Source organism: Antennarius striatus, chromosome 24 (assembly GCF_040054535.1).
Source record: "Antennarius striatus isolate MH-2024 chromosome 24, ASM4005453v1, whole genome shotgun sequence".
Taxonomy (NCBI): Eukaryota; Metazoa; Chordata; class Actinopteri; order Lophiiformes; family Antennariidae; genus Antennarius; species Antennarius striatus.
The window spans coordinates 10,361,978-10,373,901 of NC_090799.1; the positions used below are offsets into that span (position 1 = coordinate 10,361,978).

Genomic DNA, 11,924 nt, shown 5'->3' on the forward strand with positions numbered 1-11,924 from the left:
GAGAAAAAAGCATAAATTCTCTTAAAGGTCGAGTCTGAATATGAACAAATGCAAATGAGAAATAAAGAAGAGAAACAAATGAAACGTTCTGATGAATATTCATGAGTTCATTTTTTATTTAAATGTGAGTCTGGAGGTTTAAAGATGAGTTCTGTTTCATAAATACAGACAAACACTTAATACAACATCTACAGAACACATACGTGTGTGTGTGTGTGTGTGTGTGTGTGTGTGTGTGTGTGTGTGTGTGTGTGTGTGTGTGTGTGTGTGTGTGTGTGTGTCTGCATGCATCTAAAGGGTTACTAAAGAACCGAAGTTTTATCAATCAATAAATCGATGGATCACTTTGAAAGGAAATGGATCGGAGCTGCTGCCCTGTCCATGCAGCTGATTGGCTGCTGGGCTCAGTGCCTCTCAGTGATTGGCTGCTGGTGGTGATGCGTCCTCAGCCCGGTTCCTGAGTGGGGGGAGATTTTGATTTACTTGAATGCCATCAGCATAACGTGAACGCAGGAGCTGTTTCCATGACAACGTCCTGTCCTCCTTACTGGGCTCCACGGCGCTCTGCTGGGGGGGTCTGGAAGTTTCTCCTGGTTGTGGGACCTCCACCGTCTCCTGTGAGGACCTGGACCTCCAGCCGGTACAGACTGTCTGGATGCAGACCGGACACGACCAGAACACGGGCGTCCTGAGGAGGGAGCGGGTGTAACACGCTAACATATTAAAACACATCCAGGGTTAAACACGCTAAGATATTAGTTTGAATTAGCCGCTATGCTAGCACGATGCTAGGCTAACTCCCGGCTAACTGACCGGGGGCAGGATCTGGGACTGGGAGATGAGGCTGTGGGGCAGCTTGTGGTTCTGGTGGCGGCTGGAGGGCACGACCTCCGTCCAGGTTGCCTGGTAACCGGTCACATGATGGTGGGGGGGGGCTCCGGACAGACCCCAGCCAAAGACAGCCGTCAGGTTCCTGCCCCGCACCTCGAAGGACGCCGTCAGGTTGGTGGCCTTCACCAGGACCTTCTGGGGGGGGTCTGCTGGAGGACACGGACAAGGTCACGAGAACACAGGGGCTAGTGGAGGGAACCAGGGGCTAGTGGAGGGAACCAGGGGCTAGTGGAGGGAACCAGGGGCTAGTGGAGGGAACCAGGGGCTAGTGGAGGGAACCAGGGGCTAGTGGAGGGAACCAGGGGCTAGTGGAGGGAACCAGGGGCTAGTGGAGGGAACCAGGGGCTAGTGGAGGGAACCAGGGGCTAGTGGAGGGAACCAGGGGCTAGTGGAGGGAACCAGTTCTTCTTTGCGATCAATAAAGAATTCATGAACAGAACAGAAACCAGAGGTTCTTCTGCCCTGATGACATCAGTCTGCAGACGTTCACCTGTGTCTCCAGGACAGGTGAGGGGTCTTGGGCTCTTGGCCTGGATGGCTTCACAGGGGGGGGTGGAGAAGCTGGTGGTTTCTGTGGGAGGACGACTCTTCTTGCTGACTGGCTGCAGGAGGACTCTGTACCTACAGGAGAACATCAGGCCCTGCAGGCTGACGAAGTTCTCCTGGACCAGAGACAAAAGACCATCACCAGGTTTACTCCATCAGGACCTCCATCACCCTGTAGCTCCTAAAAATACATCCAGCGCTGGAACCTGGACCTGCTGCCAACGGCAGGAAGTCCATCAGCTGCTGGTTCCTCCAGACAGTCACCAGAGAAGGTCCTCAGGTGGACCTGGTCCAGGTTACCTGTGTGGTTGTCTTCTCCATGGGTCTGGTCTGATTGTGTCCACAGGACTCTGGTCCCCAACGGATCCTGTAGAATTCCACTGAGGGATCTACAGGAACAACCAGGATCTGTTCAGGAGCAGGTCTCTAGTCCTGAGGCTCCATGGGACCAGAGACCATGCTGATGCTAATGCTAATGCTAATGCATGCTAACGCTGTACCTACCCATGCTGCTCTGCCAGTAAACATGGACCTGCAGCTGTCCGTCCTGGTAGAAAGGTGTTCCCACGTCCAGCAGAGCGTCTGTGGAGGATCTGGGACGAGTTTCAGGCTCTTCAGAAAGAAACCAGAGAAGGTCCTTTGTGACAGCAGCAGGGGCTTCTGGGTAATGCAGTAATCAGTCACATGACTAAACAAGAACACGTTTCATCTTTTTGATCAGGCAGGGGGACCTACTGCTGCGTGTGCTGAAGCGCAGGACGGCCCGGGGGCCTCTGAGCTGCATCTGCCCCCAGTAGGACACCGCCTGCACCTCCACGCTGTAGCTCCTGTTGGACCGCATGCTGTCCAGCTCCACGGAGGTCTACACACACACACACACACACACACACACACACACACACACACACACACACACACACACACACACACACACACACACACACACACACACACACACACACACACACTGTGAGTTCTGATCAATAACCCATTTGATCAGCTGTCCTCTCACCTCCCTGACGGTCTTCCTCCTCTTCGTCAGTGATGAAGCCGACCCCCCCCCAGCTGCAGTCCAGCTCCAGCTGACCCTGTAGTGATGGACAGGGACGTCCTGGTCAGGGGTCACGCCCCACTGGAGCCGGGCCGACACCACCCTCCCAGGGCCAAAGGTCATGTTGGCCACTCTCAGAGCGGTGGGGGCCTGAGGACTGGATGGGTCTGGGGGGGGGGGGCACATGTTCAGGACATTAAGTCACCTTATGAAGACATTAAGTCACCTTTTGAAGACATTAACTCACCTTTTGAAGACATTAAGTCACCTTTTGAAGACATTAACTCACCTTTTGAAGACATTAAGTCACCTTTTTAAGACATTAAGTCACTTTATGAAGACATTAAGTCACCTTTTGAAGACATTAAGTCCCCTTATGAAGACATTAAGTCACCTTTTGAAGACATTAAGTCACCTTGTGAAGACATTAAGTCACCTTTTGAAGACATTAAGTCACCTTTTTAAGACATTAAGTCATCTTATGAAGACATTAATTCCCCTTATGAAGACATTAAGTCCCCTTATGAAGACATTAAGTCACCTTTTGAAGACATTAAGTCACCTTTTGAAGACATTAAGTCACCTTTTGAAGACATTAAGTCATCTTTTTAAGACATTAAGTCACCTTATGAAGACATTAAGTCCCCTTATGAAGACATTAAGTCCCCTTATGAAGACATTAAGTCACCTTATGAAGACATTAAGTCACCTTATGAAGACATTAAGTCCCCTTATGAAGACATTAAGTCCCCTTATGAAGACATTAAGTCCCCTTATGAAGACATTAAGTCACCTTATGAAGACATTAAGTCACCTTATGAAGACATTAAGTCTCCTTATGAAGACATGAAGTCCCCTTATGAAGACATTAAGTCCCCTTATGAAGACATTAAGTCCCCTTATGAAGACATTAAGTCCCCTTATGAAGACATTAAGTCCCCTTATGAAGACATTAAGTCCCCTTATGAAGACATTAAGTCCCCTTATGAAGACATTAAGTCATCTTATGAAGACATTAAGTCACCTTATGAAGATATTAAGTCACCTTATGGATATTCTTTGGCCAGAAAATTAATAATTTTAAGAGACTTCAGGATAATTAAAGCTGTGATGTCACCAAACATTTTTTTTTAAGCAGCGTCGTTTGACAGGCTTGACGTTCTAGAATGTAACTAGAACATGATTCAGACGTGTGGTGCGGTTCTACATCCCATAACGTTAACCCTTTCCTCCTACCTCTGCTGGCGTGGACGTGTCTGCTGGGCGTGGTGAAGCCTCGGGTCCCGTGGGCGTTGACGGCCGCCACCCTGAACTGGTACCAGCGCCCGGGGCGGATGTCGGAGAGCCGCGCCCCCTGATCCGTGGTCTGTGATAGGTCGGACAGACCACCGGCGTTTAGAGAAAGAAAAGAGATCCATTTAGAATAGCGCCCCCGTGTGGACGAGAGGAACCATTCTCCAGCTGTGTCACCATCAGACGGACCCCCAACCCCGACCTGAAGGACTGCTTCCATAAATAACCAGCGTCACACCTTCACGTTGAGAACAGACTGACCTCATGGACAAACCGTCCTGAGGTCAGGGGCCAGAACTTAACCTTTAATAACCGCTGACTCAGCAGGAGCCCAGAGGTCTGACGTGGGGCGTCTGGACTCAGAGCCTCCATTTGACTTCATCGTCAGGTTCCTGTCGACTCTCTGCTGGCAGGAAACACTCGTCAGCCTTTAATGAGGGGGGGGTCCATTAAAAGCTGCTGCTGCAGGTATGTTTCAGAGGGAGGTAGTGGGGGGGGGGGGTACAGGCCTGGATTCAGGGATCCATCCTGAGACTGTTGTTAGATCACATCCCCTCCGGGTGGAACCCAGTTTGTCCCGTTCTGACTTCCTGGTTGCGACCCCTGATTGACCTTGGTGTCCCGCCCCTGACCTGACCTGTGCCACCTCCTGCCAGGGGGTGGCGCTGTCCTCGCTGGGCTGGATGCCGTAGTTCCACCTCCTCTGCAGGACGTAGACCACCGGCTCAGCGGAGACGTTGAAGCGGGACGACCAGCGGAGCTCCAGCTGACCCGAGGACAGCTCCTCAAAGGTCAGGGCCTTCCTGGGCCTCAGGGGGGCTCCTGGGACATGACCAGAGGGGGGGGCCCATTAGGGAGGGTCGCCATCAGAAGAGTGGGGGGACACGATCGGGGGGGAGGACGCTCACCCTTGAACGGGTCTTTGGGGGGCTGGCAGGTGTGGCCACACCCATTGGAGCAGCACTTCCTCTGGGCGGGGCATTCTCCATCGTGGTCGCAGCTCTCCACGCAGGCGGCGGCGAAGCCGCTGGCTCTGTCCTGAGGGGGGCATCGGCCCTGCTTCACCCCCAGCACCGACTGCAGGAACTCACAGCTGGTCACACACTCCCAGTGCTTTCTGGGAAACGCCCGCTGGGGGGGTTAGAATTAAAAATAAGGGTTTAGAGTTAGGATTAGGGTTTAGAGTTAGGATTAGGGTTTAGAGTTGGGATTAGGGTTTAGAGTTAGAATTAGGGTTTAGAGTTAGGATTAGGGTTTAGAGTTAGAATTAGGGTTTAGAGTTAGGATTAGGGTTTAGAGTTAGAATTAGGGTTTAGAGTTAGGATTAGGGTTTAGGGTTAGGATTAGGGTTTAGAGTAAGGGTTTAGAGTTAAGATTAGGGTTTAGAGTTAGGATTAGGGTTTAGAGTTAGGATTAGGGTTTAGAGTTAGGATTAGGGTTTAGAGTTAGGATTAGGGTTTAGAGTTAGGATTAGGGTTTAGAGTTAGGGTTTAGAGTTAGGATTAGGGTTTAGAGTTAGGATTAGGGTTTAGAGTTTGGATTAGGGTTTAGAGTTAGGGTTTAGAGTTAGGATTAGGGTTTAGAGTTAGGGTTTAGAGTTAGGATTAGGGTTTAGAGTTAGGATTTGGATTAAGGATAGACAGACTAGTTAACCTAAACTGTAATCTTAAATGCCCAGTCGTTTGTCTCTGAGGTGACAGACGGCTGAAGCGTGCAGACGGCTGAAGCGTGCAGACGGCTGAAGCGTGCAGACGGCTGAAGCGTGCAGACGGTTTACCTCACATAACTCCCTGCAGCTGCTCTTCCTCTCCATCTCCCAGGAGTCTTTGCAGGGCTCCAGACACTGAGGAAGAGGAGGAAACGAACACTGACCAGAACGCTTCAGATTATTATTATTAACAACCATCAGGCCGTTTCGTTTCAGCTTAGAACCTGAAGCTGTGAAGCCATGAGGCTGACAGGAACCAGACAGGTTGAGAATCAGTGTGAACACAGCGTCACGAGGACACAACAAAGGCTCTGACTAAACGCTGGATTCTGGTGGATCCTGCTGCCGTTTCAGGAAGCGGTGCCGTTTCAGGATGCGGTGCTGCTCCTCCCGTTGGTCCTCACTGCCGTCTCTAATCATCTCCTCCAGCTTCGGGACTCGGACGCCCTGAAGCGTGGCTGATCGCCCATCACCCCCATCCTGCCCCCATCCCACCCCCAGACCCACGAGGGACCGTTCCCACTGATGCAGACTGACGTTTCTGCCCTCGTTTCATTCAAACGTCGCCTCAGCTTCAGTCAGTTTTCTGCTCCATTTCACGCTCAAATGAAGCGTCAGTGTCACCAAAGCACCAAGAAAGTGAGCGGAGAACGTCCTGATGGAGGAGAGGCTCAGGAAGAACCGCTGAGGATCCATCCTGAGGCGTTCTGGAGACAGATGACGATAACGAAACGGATCCTCTGCTGAAGCTACAGAACACTCAGAGGAACAAACAGAGAGCAAACAGGAAGTGGGATGACATCACACTTCCTGTTTCCCCAATCTGATGACGTGCTCCAAACCTTCATCATCAACATTTCACTCCTACTGATGAAGACTACTGATGAAGACTACTGATGAAGACTACTGATGAAGACTATACTGATGAAGACTACTGATGAAGACTACTGATGAAGACTACTGATGAAGACTACTGATGAAGACTCTACTGATGAAGACTACTGATGAAGACTACTGATGAAGACTACTGATGAAGACTCTACTGATGAAGACTACTGATGAAGACTACTGATGAAGACTCTATTGATGAAGACTCTACTGATGAAGACTACTGATGAAGACTACTGATGAAGACTCTATTGATGAAGACTCTACTGATGAAGACTGCTGATGAAGACTACTGATGAAGACTCTACTGATGAAGACTCTACTGATGAAGACTACTGATGAAGACTACTGATGAAGACTCTATTGATGAAGACTCTACTGATGAAGACTGCTGATGAAGACTACTGATGAAGACTCTACTGATGAAGACTGCTGATGAAGACTCTACTGATGAAGACAACTGATGAAGACTCTACTGATGAAGACTACTGATGAAGACTACTGATGAAGACTCTACTGATGAAGACTGCTGATGAAGACTCTACTGATGAAGACAACTGATGAAGACTCTACTGATGAAGACTACTGATGAAGACTCTACTGATGAAGACAACTGATGAAGACTCTACTGATGAAGACTACTGATGAAGACTACTGATGAAGACTACTGATGAAGACTCTACTGATGAAGACTGCTGATGAAGACTCTACTGATGAAGACAACTGATGAAGACTCTACTGATGAAGACTACTGATGAAGACTACTGATGAAGACTCTACTGATGAAGACTCTACTGATGAAGACTACTGATGAAGACAACTGATGAAGACTCTATTGATGAAGACTCTACTGATGAAGACTGCTGATGAAGACTCTACTGATGAAGACAACTGATGAAGACTCTACTGATGAAGACTACTGATGAAGACTACTGATGAAGACTACTGATGAAGACTCTACTGATGAAGACTCTACTGATGAAGACTCTACTGATGAAGACTACTGATGAAGACTACTGATGAAGACTCTACTGATGAAGACTCTACTGATGAAGACTACTGATGAAGACAACTGATAAAGACTCTACTGATGAAGACTCTACTGATGAAGACTCTACTGATGAAGACTCTACTGATGAAGACTCTACTGATGAAGACTCTACTGATGAAGACTACTGATGAAGACAACTGATAAAGACTCTACTGATGAAGACTCTACTGATGAAGACTCTACTGATGAAGACTACTGATGAAGACAACTGATAAAGACTCTACTGATGAAGACTCTACTGATCAAGACTCTACTGATGAAGACTCTACTGATGAAGACTACTGATGAAGACAACTGATGAAGACTCTATTGATGAAGACTCTACTGATGAAGACTGCTGATGAAGACTCTACTGATGAAGACTACTGATGAAGACTCTACTGATGAAGACTACTGATGAAGACTACTGATGAAGACTACTGATGAAGACTCTACTGATGAAGACTCTACTGATGAAGACTACTGATGAAGACAACTGATAAAGACTCTACTGATGAAGACTCTACTGATGAAGACTCTACTGATGAAGACTCTACTGATGAAGACTCTACTGATGAAGACTACTGATGAAGACAACTGATAAAGACTCTACTGATGAAGACTCTACTGATGAAGACTCTACTGATGAAGACTCTACTGATGAAGACTCTACTGATGAAGACTCTACTGATGAAGACTCTACTGATGAAGACTACTGATGAAGACTACTGATGAAGACTCTATTGATGAAGACTCTACTGATGAAGACTGCTGATGAAGACTACTGATGAAGACTCTACTGATGAAGACTGCTGATGAAGACTCTACTGATGAAGACAACTGATGAAGACTCTACTGATGAAGACTACTGATGAAGACTACTGATGAAGACTCTACTGATGAAGACTGCTGATGAAGACTCTACTGATGAAGACAACTGATGAAGACTCTACTGATGAAGACTACTGATGAAGACTCTACTGATGAAGACAACTGATGAAGACTCTACTGATGAAGACTACTGATGAAGACTACTGATGAAGACTACTGATGAAGACTCTACTGATGAAGACTGCTGATGAAGACTCTACTGATGAAGACAACTGATGAAGACTCTACTGATGAAGACTACTGATGAAGACTACTGATGAAGACTCTACTGATGAAGACTCTACTGATGAAGACTACTGATGAAGACAACTGATGAAGACTCTATTGATGAAGACTCTACTGATGAAGACTGCTGATGAAGACTCTACTGATGAAGACAACTGATGAAGACTCTACTGATGAAGACTACTGATGAAGACTACTGATGAAGACTACTGATGAAGACTCTACTGATGAAGACTCTACTGATGAAGACTCTACTGATGAAGACTACTGATGAAGACTACTGATGAAGACTCTACTGATGAAGACTCTACTGATGAAGACTACTGATGAAGACAACTGATAAAGACTCTACTGATGAAGACTCTACTGATGAAGACTCTACTGATGAAGACTCTACTGATGAAGACTCTACTGATGAAGACTCTACTGATGAAGACTACTGATGAAGACAACTGATAAAGACTCTACTGATGAAGACTCTACTGATGAAGACTCTACTGATGAAGACTACTGATGAAGACAACTGATAAAGACTCTACTGATGAAGACTCTACTGATCAAGACTCTACTGATGAAGACTCTACTGATGAAGACTACTGATGAAGACAACTGATGAAGACTCTATTGATGAAGACTCTACTGATGAAGACTGCTGATGAAGACTCTACTGATGAAGACTACTGATGAAGACTCTACTGATGAAGACTACTGATGAAGACTACTGATGAAGACTACTGATGAAGACTCTACTGATGAAGACTCTACTGATGAAGACTACTGATGAAGACAACTGATAAAGACTCTACTGATGAAGACTCTACTGATGAAGACTCTACTGATGAAGACTCTACTGATGAAGACTCTACTGATGAAGACTACTGATGAAGACAACTGATAAAGACTCTACTGATGAAGACTCTACTGATGAAGACTCTACTGATGAAGACTCTACTGATGAAGACTCTACTGATGAAGACTCTACTGATGAAGACTCTACTGATGAAACCTCCTACAGACGCCGAACGCTCTGGTTTCATTCATCACCTCTGTTGATAACAGTCACAGCATCCTGCACAATAAAGCTTCTTAATCTTAATCTTAATCTTAATCTCTACATCCTTTGACTTCAGATTTGAAGTCTTTTCCATTAATCCTTAATCCCAGTGAGGAACACGTTACCAACCTTTGAACACAGTTTGTTCTGGAGACACCAGGCCAGAGATCCATTGTTCTGTGGGGGGAGGGGAGCTCAGATTAGCGGAGGCTCTAACAGAGCTCTGATTGGCTAACAGTGGTCTTAATGGGTAACAGACCTCTGATTGGCTTTCATGTCTCAATTATGGGCTGCAGTGATGTCACAGCCCAGAGGCAGCCAATCACAGTGTGTCAGAGGACACATACTGGACTACGCAAATCCTGTGGGTTCATTGGGTGTTGTACCCCACTCACACACACACACATGTGGGCACACACACACACGCACACACGCGCACACACGCGCACACACACAAACACAGAGACAAAACACACACACAAACACACACACAAACACACACACAAACACACACACACAAACACACACAAACACACACAAACACACACACAAACACACACACAAACACGCACACACAAACACACACAAACACACACAAACACACACACAAACACACACACACACAAACACATACACACACACACGCACACACACGCACACACACACACACACACACACGCACACAAACACACCCACACACAAACACACACACACACACAGACACACACACACACACGCACACAAACACACCCACACACACACACACAAACATACACACACACGCACACACACAAACACACACACACACACACACACACAGACACACACACACACACACGCACACAAACACACACACACACACACACAAACATACACACACACGCACACACACAAACACACACACACACACACACACACACAAACACACACACACACACACACAAACACACACACACATACACACACACACACACACACACACACACACACACACACACACACACACACACACACACACACAGTTTTGTTTTGTACAGCTACTAACGCGTTATAACAGTTGCACCAGACAGTTTAATCTGACATCAGAGATAATAAAGTTAATTTAAAACTAAAATCTTTTCTTCTGATTCGACATGAATGCAGGAAAACGTCCCTGAAGGAACCGTTTGTTTTAGTTGGAGGCTGCGTCCCGGATATATACAGTATATACTGTATATATCCTGAGATATACAGTATATACTGTATATATGACATTAGTAAATCCGTTAAAGCTCACCTGCGGCTCACGGAGCGCGCTCCCGCGGTGCAGACCGAGGCACCGGGACGCGCACCGGGCTCTGGAGACGCTCTCCGTCCAGGACGCGTCCGCGGCGGCCGCTGCCGCCTCCTGCGTCCTGCCGCACACGCGGCAGCCGCACAGGACCATAATCCACAGTGAAAGTCGCGTCACGACGCGGCAGCGCGCAGCCAGCATCATGATGAGGAGGAGGCTGAGGACGAAGAGGATGTGATGAAGATCTGGATTAACTGGGTTTATATAGCAGAGGGAGGGGCTATGACCCATGGGCGGTCACCGTCAGGACGCTGAGAGGCGTCGGTTCGAATCCCAGCGTCTCATGAAGATAAAGCAGACCGGGGGGCGATCCGCTTCCCGGTCGTGTCCAACGATCCAACAGGACTGCAGCTCTGGACCGACTGACCAGAGACCTGAATCCGGATCTCAGTCTGAACGGAAGGGGTTCTGTGTCCATTTGGTTTATTAGTGGCTGCAGGTTTCACTACTGACCCCCCACCACCACCACCCCCATCTCACCTGTGTGTCTCCTTAATAAAGCTTCTGGTCCACACACCCCCACAGGTGTGTCTGAACACCTGATCAACCATCCTGACCAATCACAGTGGAAACATCACCGTCTGACATTCGTTTGGATTGGTTGATCATTTCTCCAACGCAAATCAATCAGTCAATAATCAATGACTGAACTCTGACCCACCTGAACCGGAATTGATTTATTCTTTGTTGTTTTAATGTTCAGTGATTGTTTCTGGTCAGTCTGAGGGAATAGAACTGTGGTATTTAGAGCAGTAATCACGTTTAATATTTAGAGCAGTAATCACTTTAGTGTTTAGAGTAGTAATCACTTTAGTGTTTAGAGCAGTAATCACATTACTTTAGTGTTTAGAGTAGTAATCACATTACTTTAGTGTTTAGAGTAGTAATCACATTACTTTAGTGTTTAGAGTAGTAATCACATTACTTTAATGTCTAGAGTAGTAATCACATTAGTGTTTAGAGCAGTAATCACATTACTGTTTAGAGTAGTAATCACATTAGTGTTTAGAGTAG

General features: G+C 47.0%; 1 protein-coding gene across 1 annotated transcript; it reads right to left on the reverse strand.

The window, feature by feature from the left end:
• Positions 1–241: 241 nt before the first annotated feature.
• anos1a (anosmin 1a) lies at positions 242–11,141 on the reverse strand. Its single transcript, XM_068308883.1, has 14 exons — positions 10,865–11,141; positions 9,707–9,771; positions 5,559–5,624; positions 4,690–4,912; positions 4,419–4,603; positions 3,725–3,854; positions 2,450–2,655; positions 2,173–2,299; positions 1,942–2,049; positions 1,738–1,826; positions 1,382–1,553; positions 814–1,037; positions 549–688; positions 242–457 (listed from the first exon to the last, which is right to left on the reverse strand). The coding sequence occupies exons 1-14, from the start codon at positions 11,139–11,141 to the stop codon at positions 415–417; spliced, it is 2,055 nt and encodes a 684-aa protein (XP_068164984.1). The 3' UTR covers positions 242–414.
• Positions 11,142–11,924: the final 783 nt, after the last annotated feature.

What these genes read in the sequence shown, in the direction of transcription:
- anos1a (XM_068308883.1), bottom strand. Translation starts at nt 11,141, where the DNA reads ATGGGTCATAGCCCCTCCCTCTGCTATATAAACCCAGTTAATCCAGAT. An exon ending in AGAACAAACTGTGTTCAAAG is followed by an intron (nt 5,625 to 9,706) that starts GTTGGTAACGTG and finishes CCTCTTCCTCAG; the next exon opens with TGTCTGGAGCCCTGCAAAGA. An exon ending in ACACGTCCACGCCAGCAGAG is followed by an intron (nt 2,656 to 3,724) that starts GTAGGAGGAAAG and finishes CCCCCCCCCCAG; the next exon opens with ACCCATCCAGTCCTCAGGCC.